Source organism: Thermobia domestica, chromosome 6 (assembly GCF_964235325.1).
Source record: "Thermobia domestica chromosome 6, izTheDome1.hap1.1, whole genome shotgun sequence".
Taxonomy (NCBI): Eukaryota; Metazoa; Arthropoda; class Insecta; order Zygentoma; family Lepismatidae; genus Thermobia; species Thermobia domestica.
In genome coordinates this window covers 246,295,032-246,317,001 of record NC_137459.1, presented here as the reverse complement: position 1 = coordinate 246,317,001, position 21,970 = coordinate 246,295,032, and the positions used below count along the sequence as shown (strand labels likewise).

The following is a 21,970-nucleotide window of genomic DNA, read 5'->3' as shown; positions in this document are numbered from 1 at the left end:
AATAAGAGATACCAATTTGAGCGTATAGTTCAGTTAAATTGCTTTACTTTAGAACTCATAACATTAAGTACAAGGTAACCAACACCATTGGCGACAACTATTAGCAGGACTGTGAACTATGGGAATTAGCGTGTCGGAGAGACAGATACATTTTGCGTATATAATAATGAGTATGAATATTTGACTTTGGCACCTGGAAGATTATGCAACCGACAAGTTAAGAATGTTTTGAGGATTGCATATTATATTCACAGACAGTCTGATAAGATTTTGTGTTTTACTTGAAGTGTGATGAATGTTCGTTTGAACTAAAAAGGGTATTTTATTTATAGATCTTGTTTGTAAGTTAGAAAAAAAAGAAAATATTCTTGTAATGGTGTTACGACTGCCAGAAACGAAATAATAGCTAACATGTCCTTTTTTACCGTTGAAATAGATATCTGTCAATTTTAAACTGTAATAAAAATTATTCTGAATTTCGACAATTTTAAAATTTATTGTAATTGTTACAATGCATAAGAAAATAATATTTTAATGTTCTAATTGTCTGCATATACAGTGTAGATATATTTGTGAGTCAATACATGACATACAGTTATATCAGAAGTGTTGTGCTCAAGAGATTAGATTTTTCTAAATCTTAAAGAGATTATATTGTGCAGTTTGCACTTATTGAGTTAAATTTGGTAATTTAAGACGAACTGTGGTTTCACTCTTTTACCCAATGCAATTGTATTGGATTGAAATACTGAATTTACTATTTTTGGAATTTTTAGTTACTGTTTTGCTGGTTCTACGAGTGATTTGGGAGGACTGTTGTTAAAAGTGGAATTTGAACCATTACTAATGCTTGTAACGAGAAAGTATATCTAATGGGAAGTGTGGACTTCCTTTTATGCAGATGAGAAGTTGCTTGTGTTTAAGACAGAATTACAAAAACGAATGTTAGCACAACGAATTGAATCACTATTGCTCACACCAAGATTCATTCAACTGTACCTGGGACTTTTGATTGATAAGTAAATTAGTAAATTATATTTTAAAGCGGTGTTGAGATTTATTTCGTATTAGGTTATTGACTACTGTTTGGATTTTTTTTTTAATTTATGTTCTATATAACAACAAGGTTATAAAGAACAGTATATTAACAATAAAATGGGTTCCGAACCACAATAGGGACAACGTCAATGCAGTTGCTGTGTATATGAACTGTTATGGAAGATTAATTCTCATAGTATATACCATTTCTTTTATATTATCGTAACTGCAAGAGAACTGTATTATAAGACTACCTAACACATGTAAATAACAGTTAGAGCTAAAATACTGAAATACTGGCAACTGAATTGTCAGTGAGAGTAATGTATTGTTTTTTTAAAGAAATAAATAAATTGATATCAGAAAAAATAATCTTAGTTGTTTTGTATGCTATATGAAGAAACTAGTGTTTAAGAAGCAGTGCATTAGAAGAAAAATAATTGTTTTCGAAGAATATGGTAGGAAACTGAAAGTATTTAATACTTTATTTTAGATTTTTTACAGACATTACCAACGTAAGTGAATGATGAACTGTTGTCCATTGAACAGGAGTCACTGAGCTTGATACCTTGTGTTTAGTTTATGATATGAAAACTTTAAAACTTTTCTTTAACCATTTACTTTTAAATGAAAAACAACATATAACCTTGTATACAGAATGGATTGATTTAAGAGCGCACCCAAGCGAGGGATTTATCGCACGCGGACCACATTTAAAACTTTATAACCCAACAAACATTACAACACTTTCTTAAGAAAATTATGGTTGCAGTAGGAGAGAAATGCGTGATATACTGTAGTAAAGTAGATGTTACAGTACCCTTGTACTATTTTTTTCTTATAAAAAGAAGTTAGTGTACTATTTTGCTGAGAATATAGATGACAATATTGTAAAATTACGTGTTTTTTTTTTTTTTTTTTTTGCAAGTAGAATAATGCTACTTCAATAATGCTTAAACGCAGTGACTGTTAGTGCTGGATCGACCCTTCAACAAATTTCAGGATGTGCAGACCCTTACTTGGTACATGCTTTTTAAAAAGAATAAAGCTTAGAGAGCTCAATATTTTGAGGTAAAGGATAAAATGTCTATGAAATGCATAGAAGTATACAGGAAAATACTTTTTCTTATGAAGATGATAACGTGAAATACTTATTCCATTTTATATAGTAAAAGGCCAAGATTGTACTTTTGTGAATAATTACCTTGGACTTGAAAATCAAACACAACCCCTTTGTTAGACAACCACTAGAAAAACCTACGTATAATGAATTGAAACACACTGCAGACGCTTTACTTTTATTGATCCTGATAATAAACATTATATGGTAACCTCTTGAAACTTTTAGACCCACCGTGATGTATAGTCGGATATGGGGAGAGCACGGTGACTCAGTGGTAGAACGACATTTTGATGTTCGTGATTTAAAACCGACCAAGTGAACTTTGTGGTGGACAACATCTTTTTTCTCCTGGTACTTCCATTTTCTACAACATTCATTTATTGGCTTAATTAGCTTATCCCTTAACCTAAAGGACCTTCTTCAGAGTAAGGAAGCTATAATGTTTCATAATATATAGTATAACAGGTACGATTATCGTTGTATATATTAAAACCTCAACTTCCTCGACAGAATTTTACAACGACAAAAGATTTTGAATTGAATAATAATACGATTTCTATGCCTTGGTGGGCTAAGATCGAACCATGGACCCATCACGCGCCAGAGGTGAAGGATTTTGAAGGCGATGAAGAAGATGTTATAATCCCACAGTAGTATCAATAATTGTTTGAGATTCTTAGTATACTATGTGATACACAGGTTACATGAATTTTATTTTGTTCTTTTTGGGCTAATGTTTAAGAGGACCAGAAGGATAGATTTCAAGAACTACTATGGTCCACGGATTACAGTTTTAATTTTACAGCTTTATACACTTGCATTCAAAATTATAGGGCCAATAGATGGTTGTATAAGACTCCTGTTGGAATAAATGTTTTCGCTGGAACCTTTTTAAAATTTAATGTAAAACTTTAAACATAATGAAGAAAATAAGAACATGCTGAGGTGAAATAAACTTGAAAACTCCCACCGTGCAAAAGAATTAAGGTAAACAGCCTCTGTTTTCAAGCTGAGACTATCCATGGTTAAGATTGGTTGCATGGTTGGTATCATGGTTGGTATCAACTATCCATGGTTGGTATCAAAATTAGCGATACATGAACTTTCAAAAGACGAAATGTTTCTTAATCTGGACTGTTAATACGTATTTGAAATTTCATCGGAACAAGCATTTAACTTAAACTGTAATAAACGAACTATCTAGTTGCATTATAGGACGGTGATGCAGGTATGGGTGAAACGTTTATATATATTGATTCTTTGAACACGATTTGTGTGCGAGTAATTCCATTTTATTTAACTTTTAATATTAGAGATACGACCATTTAATATTTATTATTTCTTATACATAATCACTTTCATCATTTATCCATTGTAATGCTAGTAAAAAAATGCTTTATTTAACAACATGAGCACGAAAACCTACGAGAAAAATGTTAGACAACATTCTTAATTATCACTGTACGGAATACTTCTTTACCAATGGAACAAACTGTTTCCATTTAGAGTGCACCCATCTGGCACGAAGATCCCAAGACCATGACAATTTGTGATGGACAACACCCTGTGGATTTTCTCGGGGTTCTCCATTTCCTACCACTTTCTTCATATTCAACATTTTACAATCATTAACCATTCAACACTGCCTACTTGTAAAATGTCTCGAGTAGATGAGTATATAAGACTCATGCCAGAATAAATGTTTTCGCTTTGCCCTCAAGCCAGAAAAAAGAAGAAACTCGTATCCACGAAACTCGTGAAATTTGGCGATGTAGATGTACAGATCATAATCTCGTTCACAATTCAATATCTCAAACCATTCTGGAAATGAAAAACATGGGCAGAAATGATTATACTGTTTAAAATGACGTACACCTACAAAGATGAGTTGGTTGATTTGGAGTTTAGCATCCCATTCAGCACCGAGGCTGTGAGAGACATGAACCCATAGCTTAACGTGGTATCTAAGCTACATGAGCTCTAATTGGAAAAATGAAATGAAATCCAAGTTTTACATCCCACGATTAAGCTGGCAAAAGGAGGCGGTGATGATAAGAATGGATGAAATGGTGGAATGTAGAAAGTGGGAAAAAACGGGAGAACCCCGAGGAAACCCTCGCACACGGTATTTGTCAACACAAAGTTTACCTGTCGCAAGTTGGGATGAAACCAAGAACCCATGCACAAGAAGAGAACGCTCTACCACTGAACCATCGTGGTCCGTATAAGCTCCAATTGGGAATCGAACTCCATTAGGTCTCATCGAAGGCGCTAACCATATAGCCACGAGGAGTTTGGAATAAAATGGAATTTCGCATAATTATTTAAGTAGATATCATTCCAAAACGAATATACAAAAGGGGGTAGAATGTCACATAGAAAATCCATATATACAGAAATCATACTTCAGAACACATTTTAGTCAATTACGTAAGTAATTCTAAGTTTTAGCAGTTTTACGAAGGAAGAAACGTAAGCGAAATAGTCCACTGGCATTTCCCCAACCATTCTGTCCATTAGGTCCTCAGTGAAATTATCCTCTAACCTAATGCATTACCATTTCGTTTCGTTGGATCAAATGGATTCAATCTCTAAATCTGTCTCACATTTTAAATATGCGTTTATTCTTAAAGAAAAGTAAATTACATTTGACACGTTTCTGACTTGTCGAGAAAAATCTATTAGTCACTCTTTCTTCACTTAACAAAATTAAAATTTTCACACAACAATTTGTTAACTATACATGGAGCAAAATTAAAAACGAACTGACAGTTCAAAATCACGTGGAAATCTGTGTTGAGAAGGGAAGCTACGTCACTTGCTGATTACGATCACCGAGAAAGGGGTTAATCATAAACGTCATGGTTACAGTTACAAATGGCGGGTTTCCGTATAAAGACATAGCAACAATACAACGTTCTGCTTTGGAACATGTTCAGAAGTGTGTTAATTTCGTTGGAAGGAGCATAGTGGACGCCTCAGCTAAATAATCACGACGTGGCAATATGGCAACACATGCTTCTCCAAATTTCAACTGTGTTGAGTTACTGGTTCGATCCCAGCTCTCGCCAAGCGGGTCTTGTGGAGGACAAAGTCCTTTCATGGGTAAGCGGTTAGTGTACGCGGCTTTGGCGCGGGAGACCCGGGTTCGATTTCCGACAAGTTCTCATGTGGTTCGGATTCCACGTTAAACTGTAGGTCCACGCCTCATATAGCCTCGCTGCTGAACGGGAAGCTGAACTCAAAATTAAATTAAATTAAATTGTGGAGGACAGATACCTGTGCGTGGGTTTTCTAGTTCTCCCTTTTCCTTCCACTTTGCTCACTCCATCATTTCATTTCATTCATTTTCATCATCACAATTTCCTTTAGCCTTATAATAGTGGGACATTAAACTGAAAGTTTGCATTTTGCAAAGTTCGATTCGTTTTTATTTTGCACCGAGTGTACGAGCACTTACCTCACTATTTTTTAGCGACACACCACTTCCTGTATTGACAGTTTTTTGGCGCTGCCCTTCGAAAAGGGTTGGTAAATCCCAAGTTGACTCACCAGTTCTTGAGTTAAAATAGTATACTCTGTCTCGATATCTCGTTGAAATTCGAGGCACCCAACCATCTGGTAATTGTGGTTTCTTGGACGACCTGGTGGGAAGCATCTCCATAATACACGGATTGTCGGATATTACCTGCAAGATATATATCTTCTATAACACTTCCATCACGAATCCACTAAGAATTAACATGTTCTGCATTATGCCGGACAAGGTAAAATTCCTAATTTAACTTTTCAATTTAAAAATATTTAATGTACGGAGAAAATTTTCGAAGTAAGGCCCGTTTTACAGTAAGAAAACAACTATAAAAAATTTTGATTTAGGAGATTCTACGTACTTTCAGCTACCTTTCGACACAACATATGGTGATGTTGAAACGTTTCTTATATCAGGACAAGCTTTTGCAGATCCATATCACGAACTTTTTCCGACTGAGAACTCAATTATTCCGACACGGTTTTATATATAGAGAACAGAACGTGAAACTTGCGGAAAATTCTCTTCACAGCATGGAAATGATAAATAATCTGTTTTCACGGACCTTGATCTCAACCCCACGCATAGGACTGTTTACGCTTCTTTCACATTGATCCGGCGATTTGCCGTCGCCGTTTCCGGCAGTTTGCCGGATGAAAAGTGTACCCTTTCATATTACCCTGCGTTTTATCTGGATGAAAAATATGCGAGCACGGTTGCTGTGCAGCTGAAGAAACAAACCTTGTGACTCTTGTCGTGTTGTGGGGGTTGCAATGAACAGATATAAAACATGTCTTCCACTCGCCTTGTTAAGACAGACAGAGAAAAGAAAAAGTCAGACACACGTATGGGTTCACCCTTTTTTAGAGAAGTGGTATCTTGAAGGAGATTTTTCTATACTGTTTCCACAATTGATAGACTTGAGCAAAATAGCGGCCAGGTTCTGGATATTTAAAATACCATCACTGTGTGACCCTGTTGTGACTCGGAAAACAAGGATAAACTCCTTTCAGGATAGTCGGTGGTTGAGATCTATCCAAGAATCCAGTGGCGGAGCTAGAAGGTAAAAACGGGGGCTGCCATACCCCAGACTATGAGAAGTATACCATGAGTTTACAATAAATTTTCAAAAATATATAAATAATAGCTTAAATTATTTTCGTCACTCTGAAAACTGGGGGGCCTAGGCCCCCGGCTAGATCCATCACTGCCAGAATCCCAAGTCAACACTCAACCACTGAGTCCGAGGCTGATCTGTACGCATTATTATTATTATTATTATTATTATTATTATTATTATTATTTATATTATTTCGGGTTTATTCTTTTGTTTTAAGCGTCCCGACTATTGATTCAAGTCTCTTTAAAGCACTGCTCTAGTCCCTGTATTCAAAGGACTATTCAAGAAATTACAACCATAGAAGTGTTAAAGATAATTATAAAATATATAAAGTATGGTATATTTATCAAGTATCACATCATGAATTCTCTTTCTTTGCGAAAGTACATAAAGTTAGTATTACTAAATATGTAATATTGCTGAAATATTTGATAGTGTATATTTCAATTTTGAGGCACCACAGATTTATAGAATTACAAGCTCATTTGTCCAGTGCTATCCGGACATTTATTTCTCCCAATTTCTATTACATAAAAAAAATAATTTATATTGATTTGGACTCTTTAATCAACGACCTATGAATTCGACACTTCGGTAGTATCGGTCGTTTTCGATTATTTTTACATGTCATATTTTCCTATATATTGTATGTAACAAGTTTGGTTAAAATTACTCCAGGTCTCCTGGGCTAAAACATAACCAAATACACAAACACACTCCGCACACACACACATACAGTATATACGTAAAACACATGCATCCATATTATCGCAGCCACTCTCTACTCTTTCCTGGCAACACTTGCTTCCTCCCCCAACACCCATCCGGCAGTTTGCCGCGTATATGTGAAGAGCTTCATTGCTTGTAATGTCCGCTTGGCTATACATGGCGATCTGCCGCGCCGGATTCTAGCAGGGAGATCCGGCTGTTTTGCTCGCCGGATAAATGGACGGCGACCGCCGTGCATATGTGAAAAGCTCCATTGCTTGCAATATCTTTCTACCCTGTCTGACAATTCGCCGTCGCCGTACACGACATTTCGCCGGGTAATGAGAAAGGGCTCATAGTAATTACAGAGGGAGAGCCCGATCATGGTTCATCATGAATACTCTCACGGTTTCACCTATTTGAGAACGTTGCTATCACTCATGGCTTTTGGAACATGCACCCTACAGGTCTGGCGATGAATGTCTGTTGGTGTCCCAGTTCTTACAATTAGGAATCGAATAACAAATCTTATTTCAGAAGAGGTAGGCCACTGGATCTTCTTGAATATTTCCATCAAACACCACAAAACTCTCACGCTGCTGACGCTTTTCCAAATGGAGTCAATTTATACTTATAAGACGTCGAGACACAGCGTGTCTGCAGAAAATTATGAACGCTTGCGCTTTACTGACATGTAACACAGCTTAAGTGTAACACTCTGATTTTGAAAAAAAAATGGCAGTAGATACCACACTTGAAATAAACGAATACGTTCTTTTTATTTTCTGCGGAAAAAACGATTTCAGGGGGCAAAAGCCCCCACCCCAAATTTTGAAAAAAGGCAAAAGGAAATGGACCGAAGTGAATGAAATCGTGCACAAATATTGTAGACGTAAAATGAAGGAATACGCGTTTCATATATTCCTGGAAAAAACGGTTGGGTGGGGCACGGATCCCTCCAAACTTTTGATCACGAAATGTCAAAAGTCCTAATAACAGTATGTCAGAAAAGCCTAAAGGACATGAAGAATTGCAACGAAACTTTGTGTAGAGACTGCTACCGTATGCAACAGTCACGAATAAATATCTTTCTGACGGTCTAACCTACTGGCTAAAATCCACACCTTGCGACCACACTCGTCTTATTCGTGCAATACGCTTTCCGTCCTTATCTAAGGAATAAATCCACTATATGAAAAATCACAATTAAATACATAACGAAATTAAGAAAAGAGAATTAATTGAAATTATACCTAGTATCAAATGAAATATTTCAATTCATCTTCTTCTCTTTGACCTTCCACTATACTATCTCAATATTCCTTACTATGTGTCTTAAATGGATCTATCGTCTTACCTTTCTCTTGTGGACTTACTTCTCTTTTTCCCTTAACTCATCGAGAAGCAGAGTGTGCATTTCGACTCGCTTATACAATAAAATGTCTAGGGGAATTTATCTCTTAACTATATTAATCTCTCGGGTACGATTTTTTAGATATAGAAATCATAAAATACCTTTAAATTTTATCAGTTTATTTACTAATTAAAAGTGTTTTAGTTTATGAAAATTCTAAGATAACTCCTAAATTTTCCTGACTAGAAATTCTTAATTTAGCTTGTATCTCTAATTTGTTTATACAACACTAATTCGGGTAAGCCTGTGGAGTTACTAACTCGCGTTCACTTACAAGCTGTTAGTACCCAGCTTAATTAGTTTCTATCAGCACTGCTAGTCCCTTCACCTCAATCCCTGTCGTGGAGCTCATCTGACATGAATTCCGTTCCACATAAGGAGACTAGCTAATTTATTTAGGTTAGATGTAGGTTAGGTAAGGTATAATTTGGATCCTTACGTCGAATCCCAGATAAATTTTTAATTAAGGAAATTCTCTATCAGATTCGTCTATGTTTCAAGACCAGGTCTCAATAATGTAAAATCCCGACTATAGAATTCTTACTCACAATATTTCAGAAACGAGCACTAGCTGTGTGCTCGATTGAACATTACTTATGTCCAATCTCCTCTACTTTTTCCCTAATCCCTCTCTCTTTTGGGAATCGAGAAATTAAAAATTTAATTATTCCCTAGCTAAAATCAATCTAAACACTTCTCAAATTTTCCCAACCTAAATCCGAACAAATCACACATTGTGACGCAAAGTCTTCGTGGACTGCTATAAATACGGACGGAAATTGGATAACAGGGCTTCACTTTTTGGAGACAGCCACTGAATGATGTGGTTTTTGTAGGTTGGAGGTTCTAAATGAGGACCTGTTTAGGCTGAAATTCTTTCGATTCTAGCTCTGAACGATGTGGCTGTATAGGATGGTTCCTAATGAAAACCAAAGTAGATTCAGTTGATAGGAATACTACTGAGAAATGTGGTCTTAGGTTTTTTGGTTCTAAGTTGGAACCAAGGTTACAGAATTTAAGTGGGTTATTTCTTTAGGCTAGCTTTAGACGGAAGCATTTATCGTAACATTTCTCGAAGCAAAAATCGTATCATCGATATCCTACCGTGTAAAGTAGCAAATGCTATAGCATTTACCATGCCATGGCATATCCTATGGCATTTCTTGTCGATAGAACCTGCTCTATTTCGTAGCATTTTTCCCAGCATTTCTGCTCCGATTGCAGCGCCGTGATGTGTTAAAATGAAGCGAAAGATGTTGTGTCAAATATCCATGCTCTTTGTTTTGTGTGGGAAATTGAATTATAGTAAAGAAAAATGAGTTGGATTAGGGATACTATTATTATGTTGATTAAAAAATATGATGAACATCCTTGTTTGGACAAAGTTAAAAGCGTGCAGTTTCACTATACGGATCCACGCAGAAATTCATTAAAAAAAAACTTTTCGTTTCATTTATTGTACCTTCAGCAATCATTTCTGAGGTGTGCTCTTGCATTCTCCGGTGCAGGTTCACTTTAACAGGTGGCAACGTGTAGTTTTACTATACGGATCCATAGTATAAGTAGTAGTAGTAGTAGTAGGAGTAGGAGGAGTAAGTAGTAGTAGGTGTATTAGTAGTAGTAGTAGTAGTAGTAGTAAGAGTAATAGTAGTAGAAGTAAGTAGTAGTTGTAGGAGGAGTAAGTAGTAGTAAGAGTAGAAGTAGGAGTACTTACTAATAGTAACAGTAGCAGTAGGTGTGTAATAATAATAGTAGTAGTAGTAGTAGTAGTAGTAGTAGCAGTAGAGTAGTAGGAACAGGAGTAGGAGTAGGAACTGGTAGTAGTAGTAGTTGGAATAGGAGTAGTAGTGGTAGTAGTAGTAATAGCAGTAGTGAGAACGGGTTAAAAGCCCCGAAAGGGTTGGTTGGGTTCTGTTCTCAATACAAAATGGGGAAATTACAGACTTGCCAAAATTTTATGGCAGCTTATTGAAGATTACGTGCATTTCATATTCGACTTTAATTTCTATATTTCCTCGTAAATACGCATCTCAGATGTAAGTGCACACCATATTTCCATTATTTATACACTATTAAAATATTAGAAATTTCTTCTGTAAATTTTAAAATCTATGGATCTGTATAGTATAACTGCACCGTTAAAAGTCCTTTGTATCATAATAAGCATATGCGAAAAAGGGTTTTAGAAGAAATAGTGACTGAAATATATGTTCTTAGTTTTGGAGCCATAATTGCACTCTTCTCCAGTGATTTGTTTGCTACGTCACGGCAAAATGTTTATCAAAATGCTACCGTGTAAAAGCACAATATATTTTTGATGCCATAGAATATTATACGAGATTTTTGGCAGCGCATCTGCTACGATAAATGCTTTCGTCTAAAACTGGCCTAAGGGACATTCCGCGGAGCGCGGAGTGCGGGCAACCAAAAGTTCCTCTTGAAAGAGAAAAAAAAAATGTTTTTCGCTTCTGGAACCCCAGCGAGAAGTGTTTTCACCCTAAAGAAAAGTTATTAAACATACACAATATACAAGTCGTTTACAAATTAAATACACAACTAAATATAGGCCTACTAATAATAATAATAATATATATTATTTATAAATATAACTAAGACCAGGCCTGGTATTTATAGTAGTTCTATTTGCATATTAATTCTTATAATTAAAATTATACATTTATATAACATTCGCCTTGCAGAACAATACTTAGAAGATAAATTAATACGTGTTTTGTATTTTCTGCTGGAAAACTGTTATTGGGGCAAAAGCCCCCACCCAAAATTTTGAATGTTGACGCCCGAAAGGCAAGAAGAAGCGACCCGAATTGAATGAAATTATACACAGATATTGTAGAAGTAAAATGAGGGAACACTTATTTCGTATTTTCCTGGAAAAAAAAGAAAAGAAAAAGAAACAGGTGAGTGGGGCACAGACCCTTCCAAATCTTCGATTACGAAATATCAAAAATGCTAGTAAGTATTCATCCGAAATGCCTAAATTACATGAATTGCAATGAAACTCTTAAGAGACAATACACAAAAAATTAGCGAAAACGTGTTTTTTAGCTTGTGCGGGAAAACTGTGTGGATGCCATGGCATCTTCCGAAAAACGAAGTAAATACTACCGTACAATCGCAGGAAGGAGTGGACCAAAGCGAATGAAATTGTTCATAGATGTTGTATATGTAAAATAAGGCAATACGTCTTTCGCAAGTACGTAGAGGGTGGAATGTTCAGTCCTTCAACCTGTACTTTCCAGGGTAGAAGCACGACATACTCGTAATTCACTTTATTGAGTCCTACTTTTAGGTCATCTATCTACTGGTAAAGGTTTATTATTTTCATACTAGCTGTTTCCTGCCTAAAGCGTATTTTATACTATTTCGGGGTACACCTTACACCCGCATAAACAAAAACATGTGTCGATTTATTTTCTGTTTACTGCTGATGTGCCAAATTTGAAGCAAATCGGTTGGAGACACTTGGGAAACACGAATTGCCTTATTTTATATACCACACACAATTTGATTCTCTTCGGTGAACTCCTTCCTGCGCTTCTGCGATAATATTTACTTTTATCGGAGAGGCCTTGACCCCAACACTGTTTTTCCGCACAGAATAAAAACACGTGTACGCTTATTTTTGGGGTATTGCCCCTACACAAGTTTCGTTGCAATTCTTCATATCCTTTAGGCACTTCTGGTGTATACTTATTCGCACTTTTGATATTTCATAACCAAAGGTTTGAAAAGGTCTGTGCCCCACTCACCTGTTTTGTTTTTTCTTTCTTTTTTTTCGGGAAAATTCGAAACACGTATTCCCTCACTTTAAGTCTACAATATCTGTGCACAATTTCATTCACTTCGGTTCACGTCCTCTCGCCTTTTGGGCGTCAACTTTCAAAATTTCGGGTGCGGGCTTTTGCTCCAATATCCGTTTTTCAGCAGAAAATAAAAAACACGTATTTGTTTATCTTTTAAGTATTGTCCCTACACAAAGTTTCATTGTAATTCTCCATGTCTTTTAGACACTTCTGGGATACTGTTATTAGCACTTTTGATATTTCCTAATCAAAGGTTTAGAAGGGTCTGTGCCCACCAAACCGTTTCTTTCAGGAAAATACGAAATACGTGTTTCTTCATTTTACTTCTACAATATCTGTGCATAATTTCATTCACTTCGATCCACTTCTTCTTGCCTTTCTGGTGCCAACTTTCAAAATTATGGGTGGGAGCTTTTACCCCCTAAAACAGTTTTTCCGCAGAAAACAAAAAATAAGTATTCGTTTATTTCAAGTGTAGTATCTGCCTGCCAAATTCTATCAAAATCGGAGTGTTACATGAGATGTTACCAAACAGACCTTACTTTTAAAACGTCCTCTCAAATAAACCTAGTAACGGTTACTGATAATGTGTACAAAGTCCGGTTTTCTGGAATATATGTTCGAATAGATAATTTCAATACAATGTTATACCTTATTGATATTGATAATTCCGATTTTTTTCGGCGCTTCACTCATTGCGCTTAAGAAGAAAAGTGGAGGCATTCAACCAGTAGCAGTAGGGAATGTGTGCAGACGACTCACATCTAAAATTATATGCTCCAGAATGCGAGAATCACTAATTGATGTATTATCCCCACACCAGCTAGGAGTCTGCGTGCCCTATGGAGCTGAAATAGCGGTCCATACAACACGAATGTTTTATTCCTTTCATCATCCTCAAGCTAAAGCCCTGCTCAAAATAGACTTCAAAAATGTCTTCAATGAAATTAATCGAGATTCAATGCTCTCTTCAATTAAAAACAACTTCTCTTCTTTTTTCCATACATATATCAGATCTACTCACAACCTAGCTACCTTTTCATAGGAGATAATATTATCCTTTCGCAACGTGGAGTTCAACAGGGAGATCCACTAGGTCCTGCTCTATTTGCATTAACTCTTCACCTTATAATTAGAGATATTAATACTGAGCTCAAGATTTGGTATTTAGACGACGGTACTATACCTGGAGAAACCGAGTCAGTATTGCATACTTTAGCTCATATACGCACACAAGCAACATCGATCGGACTGTCACTCAATTACTCGAAATGCGAAGTCGGCTTTATATGAGCAACAAATGCTAGAACTCAAAATCTATATGATAGATTCAAAGATGTGGCGCCTTAACATCGTCTAACGCCGAACTGCTGGGAGATGCTCTTTCACCAGACACCAGAAATAAGATATTACTGGAAAAAATTTCATCTTTAAATCATCTACTTTCACGCCTTTCGAAACTTTCTGCACATTTGGCATTTTATCTTCTTAGAGCATCTTTCTCGATCCCAAGGTTGTTATATTTTCTACGGTGTTCCCCATCCTGGAGAGACTGGAGAAATTCGACAACGCTCTTAAAACAGGATTGGAGAATGTTCTGAATTGTATCCTAAGTGAAGAAGCATGGCTGCAAGCACCATTACCAGTCAAAAACGGAGGTATTGGAATCCGTCGCACCACAGATTTGGCTATCCCGTCTTTTCTAGCCTCTTTCTATAGTTCACGACAACTGTTCGGAACCCTCCTACAAAGGAAGGACGAAGAAATCACCAACTCCGATGTGCTGGAATTCATAGCTAAGTGGTCAAATTTAGTTGGGTCGGACCCCCCGGCTCCTGAAAGTCGAAATAATCAGTCGTTCTGGGACGAGCCCATCCTGAATTACCGTTTAGCTTCATTATTGCAGACTTCTAATAACATCGAAGACAACGCCAGGCTTCTTGCTGTAATGTCCCCTGAAAACGGAGCATGGCTTCAAGCACTACCCTCACCTTTTCTCGGCCTATACCTAGACAACGAAAGCTTCCAAGTATCCATCGCCCTTCAACTACGAGCAAATATATGCGAGCACACCATTGTCCAAGTTGCAGCGCTCTCGTAGATAAAAGGGGTCTACACAGTCTACCATGCAAAAGCAGTACCAGAAGACATCACGCCATTCGAACGTGAATGACATGACAGTGTTAAAATTTTGGAAAGAAACTTAGAGATGTAGCATACACTTACGCCCCAAATATCCTGAGAATCAAAGTGTTAGCCAATTCAATTGAACCATGTTACGTTAAACTTGATGAAAACCAATTCTGATTTTCCAATTCTCAGCAGGGAGTGCAGCAGTTCAAATGTAGACATGAACTTAGAAAGGAAAGTACTAACGCTTTGGAGATCTGGAAGGCAGAGGACGTTCCGGGAAAAATGGAGTTGATGTCAACAGTTTAACTGTTTTTGAAAGCACTTTGATAATGCTATTGTCAATGTTCTCTTTAATTTTTATCAATATTGAGTTCTCATTGTTAATAATTAATTTTCAACTGTTAGTTGAAAAATTGTATATTGTATTTTTATTTTCCTTTGTATATATTTTAATCAGCAACAGACAAAAAATGATTATAAATTAAACATCATATATTCTTTTTCAAAAAATGAAGTGAATGTTTTAATATCTAATACATAAAGTTCAGTTGTAGAATGAATTATCAGTTTATTTGTACTATAGTTGCTGATAAACCGAATATTTAAATCATAAAAAAAATCCTTATTGCTAATTCTGATTTTTAAATATTATTCTATAGAATATTGTTTATTAATAAAAGAAGGAAAAAGTAAATAAAGAATTAACGAATTCAAAGGAGAACAGAAAATGTGCATTACGATTCCTCTGACGTTCATATAAATTAAGTTATTTTTTAAAAATAATTTCAATCCGAGTTTAAAGCCTACGACAAAAATAAACAAAAACTAACTGGGTAATAACTAGTGTTGCCACGAGACGAGACGAGACGAGACTTCAGGCTGTCTCGTCTCGTCTCGTGCAAAGCATGTCTCGTCTCGTGTCTCGTCTCGAAAAATGTGCTCGTCCCGTCTCGTGTCTCGTCTCGACAGGTTCTGTCCCGTCCCGTCTCGTCTCGTCTCGTTTGTCTCGTTTTGTCTCGTCTTGTCTCGTAAAAATATAGCAGCATACCATGGGAACGAAAGTAAAATGTAGCAGGCTGCACCATGCTAATCAAGATACAACTAACAAGGGAAGAGAGGGAGATTATATATCGAAGTGGAAGATGGTTTATATACCAATCGAAAGCACTAATGAAGCCTATTACAAAACTGTAATAAAAATTTTCCGAATGCATATACTGTGCGAGTTATATGAATATACAGGGTGTCCAGAAAATCCATTTCCACCCCTTGAAATCGCAAACGATGAGACAGATGCCAAAACTGGAAAACACGTTTTTGATCATTATAAAAGTACAATATATCAAAGGAAACATTGTTGTCCAAGGGCCACCCGCAGAGTCTCAGGCGGGATCCAACTCAAAAATTACAAAAGGTAAGGGGGTCAAGTAGTATATCGTTTGAAACTTCTTGGGAAATGAAAGAAGACGAACAAGTCCCAACTCTCTAAAATTACCCTGTGCAAAATGGCGGCCGGTCAAACTGTCAGCAAAAACGTCATTGTAGAGTCTATGGCTACCCTCCAAAGAAAGAAAAAAAACTGAAACGGTAAGACAGATGTCAAAAAAGAAAAAGATGTGTGTCATCTTTTCAAAAGTACAATGATTGAAAGTAAAAATGTTTGTCCCAGGGTCCTCCACAAGGTTCCAGACGGGGTCCTACTCAAAATTTTCAAATGGCAAATATGGTCAAATAAAGCTGTTGAGAAATAAAAGAACACGGAACAAGTCTCGATCCTCTAAAATTACCCTGTGTAAAATGGCGGCCGGTCAAAATGTACATCTTCATTTCGATTTTCTGAGCACTTCACTTTCCATTTTGCAATCGGCACTTGTTTTCATTCTGAGACATTTGTACGTATTTATTCTTCCAGGTGCAAGGAATTCTTTCGTTTGAATCATTTTATAATTGATAAACCAGATAACGAGCATAAATACCACTGTTGTGCAGTCATAAACATAAATAAGTAGAGGTAAGAGTCTTTACTTCTGATGGCTCCAACCTCTACTTATTTATGTTCGTGGAAGTACATTATATGTTAACTAGTCAGTTCTATACTCAAAGATGTCAAATGTTGTCGTTCCTTTTCTTTATGTCTTAATTTGCTTTTATTTTATTATTTTTTTTCTTTATTTAGATATTATTGGGCTCAAAGAGCAGAATCTCACAGTAGGGACATTTCCTTTCTTTCCGTTGAGTACAAGAATTAAAGTGAAAATAAACTAAAACCCGGTTACAGATTGAACAACTAAAATGCAAGTTGTTTGCACAGTATTATCGTAGAGCGTCCATAATTGTTCTTTCTGCTTTCATTTAATAACTTTCTGCTTTAAACGATGTGCTACTTGACCTCCCTTGCCATTTGAACAATTTGAGCATGACCCCACCTGGGACATTGAGGAGGACCCAGAGACAAATATTTTTACTTCCAATCATTGTACTTTTGAAATGATGACACACATGTTTTCCTGTTTTGACATCTGCCTCACCGTTTCAGGATTTTTTTGGGGGTGGCCATCGACTTTACAATGACGTTTTTGCTGACAGTTTCACCGGCCGCCATTTTGCACAAGGTAATTTTAGAGTATTGAGACTTGTTCCGTCTTCTTTCATTTCCCAAGAAGTTTCGAACGATATGCTGCTTGACCCCCATACCTTTTGTAATTTTTGAGTTGGACCCCGCCCAGTACACTGCGGGTGGCCTTGTGACAAGAATTTTTGCTTTGATACGTTGTACTTTTAAAATGATCAAACACGTGTTTTCGAGTTTTGGCATCTGTCTTATCGTTTGCGATTTCAAGGGGTGGTAACGGATTATCTGGACACTCTATATATCCATATAACTCGCATAGTATATGCATTCGGAAAATTTTTATTACAGTTTTGTAATAGGCTTCATTAGTGCTTTCGATTGGTATATAAACCATCTTCCACTTCTATATATAATCTCCCTCTCTTCCCTTGTAAGTTACAAGTATTACCCAGAACACACAAGACAAGAAATGTCACGGTAGCTACACCGTGAAGCCTTTACCTCTGGTGTATGTGGTAGTCGGTTCGATCTCGGTTAGTGCCATGTGAGCTTTGTGGTGGACAAACATTGAATGTGTGTGGGGACCGCGGTGGCTTAGTGGTAGAGCGTTCACCTCTGGTGCTTGGGGTCTTGGGTTCGATCCCAGCCCCGCCAAGTGAACTTTGTGGTGGACCGTGTGCGTGGGTTTCCTCGGGGTTCTCCCGTTTCCTCCCACTTTCTTCATTCCACCATTTCATTCATTACTCATCATCACTGTCTCCTTTAGCCTAACCGGCATAACCGTGGGACGTAAAACTCAAAGATTTCATTTCATTTTTCGAATGTGTGTGTTTTCTCGAAGTTGTCTAGTATCCTACCACTTTCTTCATTCCACTAATTTTCCCATCATCATCCATTCGGCCAAAGTTGCCTAAAGGTCTTAAAAATAAATTCAAATAAGCTCACAAGGCAAGGACAAATAGTTTACAAGATAATATATCTCTGCTGTTAGTTGTCTGAGGCTTCTCGACCCTGGCTTATTATTATTATTATTATTATTTCATTCTAAAACATTGAAATTTGTTTCACCAGTTTCAATACACGAATATACAGTAAATTGCTATAGGTACGTCGAAGATGAAGACACTAATGTTAAATAATGTTTACACGACAAGCAAAGTTCGATGTAAAGGCGTCACCATCCCCGACATTATCATATACTATCAGCCCACTTGCTTTATAGTGTCTGTATATATATATATATATATATATATATATATATATACAGAGAGAAAGAGAGAGAGATGGAAAGATATATAGATAAGTAGAGAGATAGATATGTGTGTACACTTTGATTTCATATATTCCAGCCTTTAGGTTTCACAGTGTTAACCCATAACAATCCAAAAACTACTTTCCATTTTAGCATATATAGATTTGTTGCAATTAAAAAAAAAAAGCTCGGAACCAAATAATTTTATTGAGTAATGGAAAGTATTTGATTGAAATTTTATATGTTACTGCACACTAAGCTCTACTTAAAGTGCCATAGTAATGGGAGCTGAACGACACATCGGACGAAAGAATGCTTGGGGCCAGTCTTCATCTCCATGGTTCAAATCTGTTCCCATAACCGCGGGGTGTGTGTAACAAACTCATGACAGTACACCCAGATTAGCTAATTGCTAAAAAAAAAAAAAAAAAAAAAAAAAAAAGTTGATTTTTGGGTGGCCATTTTGGATTAAAGTTCCTTATATTGTCGGGATCTATTCGCAATCATACAACGTACATCTTCATACCAAGCCGAGCGGTCTGCGGCGATAGACCATTGGCTTGAAGGCTCCGGGTTGAGTCCCAAAAGGGTCATGTGTACGGATTTTAACAACATTTGTTTTTTCGTACTGGGTCAGGGGGGGGGGGATCGTACGGGATAAAAGTATTTCAGTCTGAAAAAAATGGAGAGAATATCCTTCCCAGTATACTTTCATGGGAGTAAGGAATTAGTAAAAATGTAGGATATACATTTTATAGCAGGTTTAAAAATATGGTTTGGGTATCCTATTTCTTTTCTGTTAATTATATTCTTCAATGTTCGAATTTTGATCATTCTCATGATATTTTCTGCTTTCAACGGAGTTCCATGAATATTATACCAAATGTTCTTTACACTTATCAAGTTCGAGAGGTTTAGTGCGCCTGTAAGAAACAATTTCTGAAGATAATTCAGGTCCTAACGAATATTATTCACTAGGAAAGGGAAGTATTCCCCTCCTCTCGAAGCAGAGGGCAATTTCGCACTCTGGTCAGATCAAACATTTCCGCGTTACAAAACGAAGGTCCCCCTGTAAAACTTCTTTACCTAAAGTGTTATTATTGGTATCATAAATTTGCTGAAAGCAAACAACTTGAAGGGTTCGTCGGTAATATGTTTGCTTCTTTTGTCGTCCTCCCGCCTTCCAAACGAAGAGGTGAATTTTACAACATGACTGCTGTATAATAAGCGAGCGATTGGTAAAATGGTAAAAGTGTGTTTTTATGTGTATGTGTGTGTGTGTGTGTGTGTGTGTGTGAGAGAGAGAGAGAGAGAGAGAGAGAGAGAGAGAAGACAAATTTTTAGTTGCAAGATGACATACTTCAATTGCCGTTTTCGGTTCATATAGCAAAAAGAATACCGCCACCAGAGAATAAAGCCAAGTGTAGACCTTACCCAGTTTTCAAATTGAATAGATGGTGGTGGTAGTTCGGTTTCTTGACCTTGTAAAAATCTTCCCTGTCTTTGATTTTGTTTGTCATCATTCCAGCCAGAAATTAAAAAAATGAGAATTCCTCAGTTTACAGCAAGGGGAATTGGGGACAAGACATTAAGGATGATATTCCTGGAAGCTCATGTATCACGATTGTTTCATTCAATAGACAGAGGACACTTTTCTATGAAGGCTTTTCAACATGTTTTCTCACAAAGGGGATTTTCCTTTTGCAATCTATATGACCACTGGCAATTTCAGTCTTGTCCATTCCCGCCATCGTTTTCATTTTCGAGACACGAGACGAGACGAGACATTTCACGAGACGTCCCGTCTTGTCTCGTGTCTCGTTTCGTTTTCGAGACGGGACAAGTAGTCTGTCCCGTCTCGTGTCTCGTCTAAGAGGGTTCTGTCCCGTCTCGTGGCAACACTAGTAATAACGCTACTTTAGGAGACTGCGAAGTCATATGTAAATGTGATACTTACGTTGTCATATTAAAGGCAGAATCGTAGGAAATATCCGAAATTAAAGAGAGAAAAATGTCAGGCTTATCTAAGCATTTATTTCAATATGCGTATATATAGGATGTCCATGAAATCCATTGCCATCCCGGATATCTTCGAAACGACTGCGAATATGGCAAAATGAAAAAGAAAAAAAACAGTCATTATTGTGAGGGTCTCGAATTTTGAGCTATAAAAGATCCATCCCAGACACCTGCATATAGGAGCACGAGGGGTCAACTTGAAAATTTCAAATGGTAAAGGAGTCGAGTAATCTGTCGTTGGGAAAGTCTCAACAAGAGAAATATTATGCCGAAAGTTTGAAGTTACTATGTTGACCTCATCCAAAATGGCGACGGCTCACATTTCGTGTCCATGAAGTCCGTTGTCACCCCATATATCTGCGAAATGACTGCGAACATGAGAAAACGCAAAAACACGTCGGCCATTATTTTAAGGCGTTACAGTTGTATGTTGAAAAGTTCCACCCCAGACCCTTTCTCTAAATAAGGTTATGTGGATAAACTTGAACATTTCAAATGGCAAACGTGGTCGAGTAATTTGAACAGGGTTGAAAAAAGACAATTTGCTGTAAGTTGTAAATTCACTAGGTTGCCGACATCTAAATTGACGGTGAAATCAAATTTCGGAGTGAAGGCCTTTGATGACTTTTAGATATCTATGGCTTGTGAATGTGGTCCTACGTTTTTGTGATTTGCACGCAGCGAGTCGCGACAAGTTTAGAATCACGACTCGACTCGAATTCGAGTCGAGACACACTTTGTAAAATTCGAGACGAGTCGAGACAAATGTATTTCTCGACTCGAATTTTCGAGTCGAGACTGCTCGTGAAAATCTCGACTCGAGTCTCGAAAATCTTTCTATATTTTTTAATATTATTTTGAAGAAAGTATTCTCTCAGAAACAGCCTTGAAACCAATTCAAGTGAGTATCCATGCATTGGCAGTCATCAAATGTTATCTATAATCTAAGCTGAAGAGAAATACGACACCGTTTTGCTTAATTTTATGTTTTTGTTTCACTGTATTAAGGTCTTTAGGCGACTAACCAGGCCAAGAGAAGGGAGGGGCAAGGAAGTGAGAAGACAGCGACCCTGGCCTGACACAAGGTACACCTCGTCTCAAAAAGGTTGAGCGCATTCTTTATTGCTGTTTCCAGGCAAAAATTTTCTAAGTCCAACTTCGGTTATATTCGGAAAAAAGTAAACCACGTTCGAACCTCGAAGCCAACCTTTGCAATCGGGAAAAATCTTGCAGAT

At 36.9% G+C, this 21,970-nt stretch overlaps 1 protein-coding gene across 1 annotated transcript in view; it reads right to left on the bottom strand.

Annotated features, from left to right (window-relative positions):
• LOC145688461 (uncharacterized) overlaps positions 1-21,970 on the bottom strand; it is a 239,993-nt gene that overhangs the window by 196,672 nt on the left and 21,351 nt on the right. Inside the window, exon 2 of the mRNA XM_081762724.1 lies at positions 5,622-5,849. Coding sequence (XP_081618850.1) covers positions 5,622-5,825 — 204 coding nt within the window. The 5' untranslated portion in view covers positions 5,826-5,849. The remainder of the gene's footprint in view (positions 1-5,621; positions 5,850-21,970) is intronic.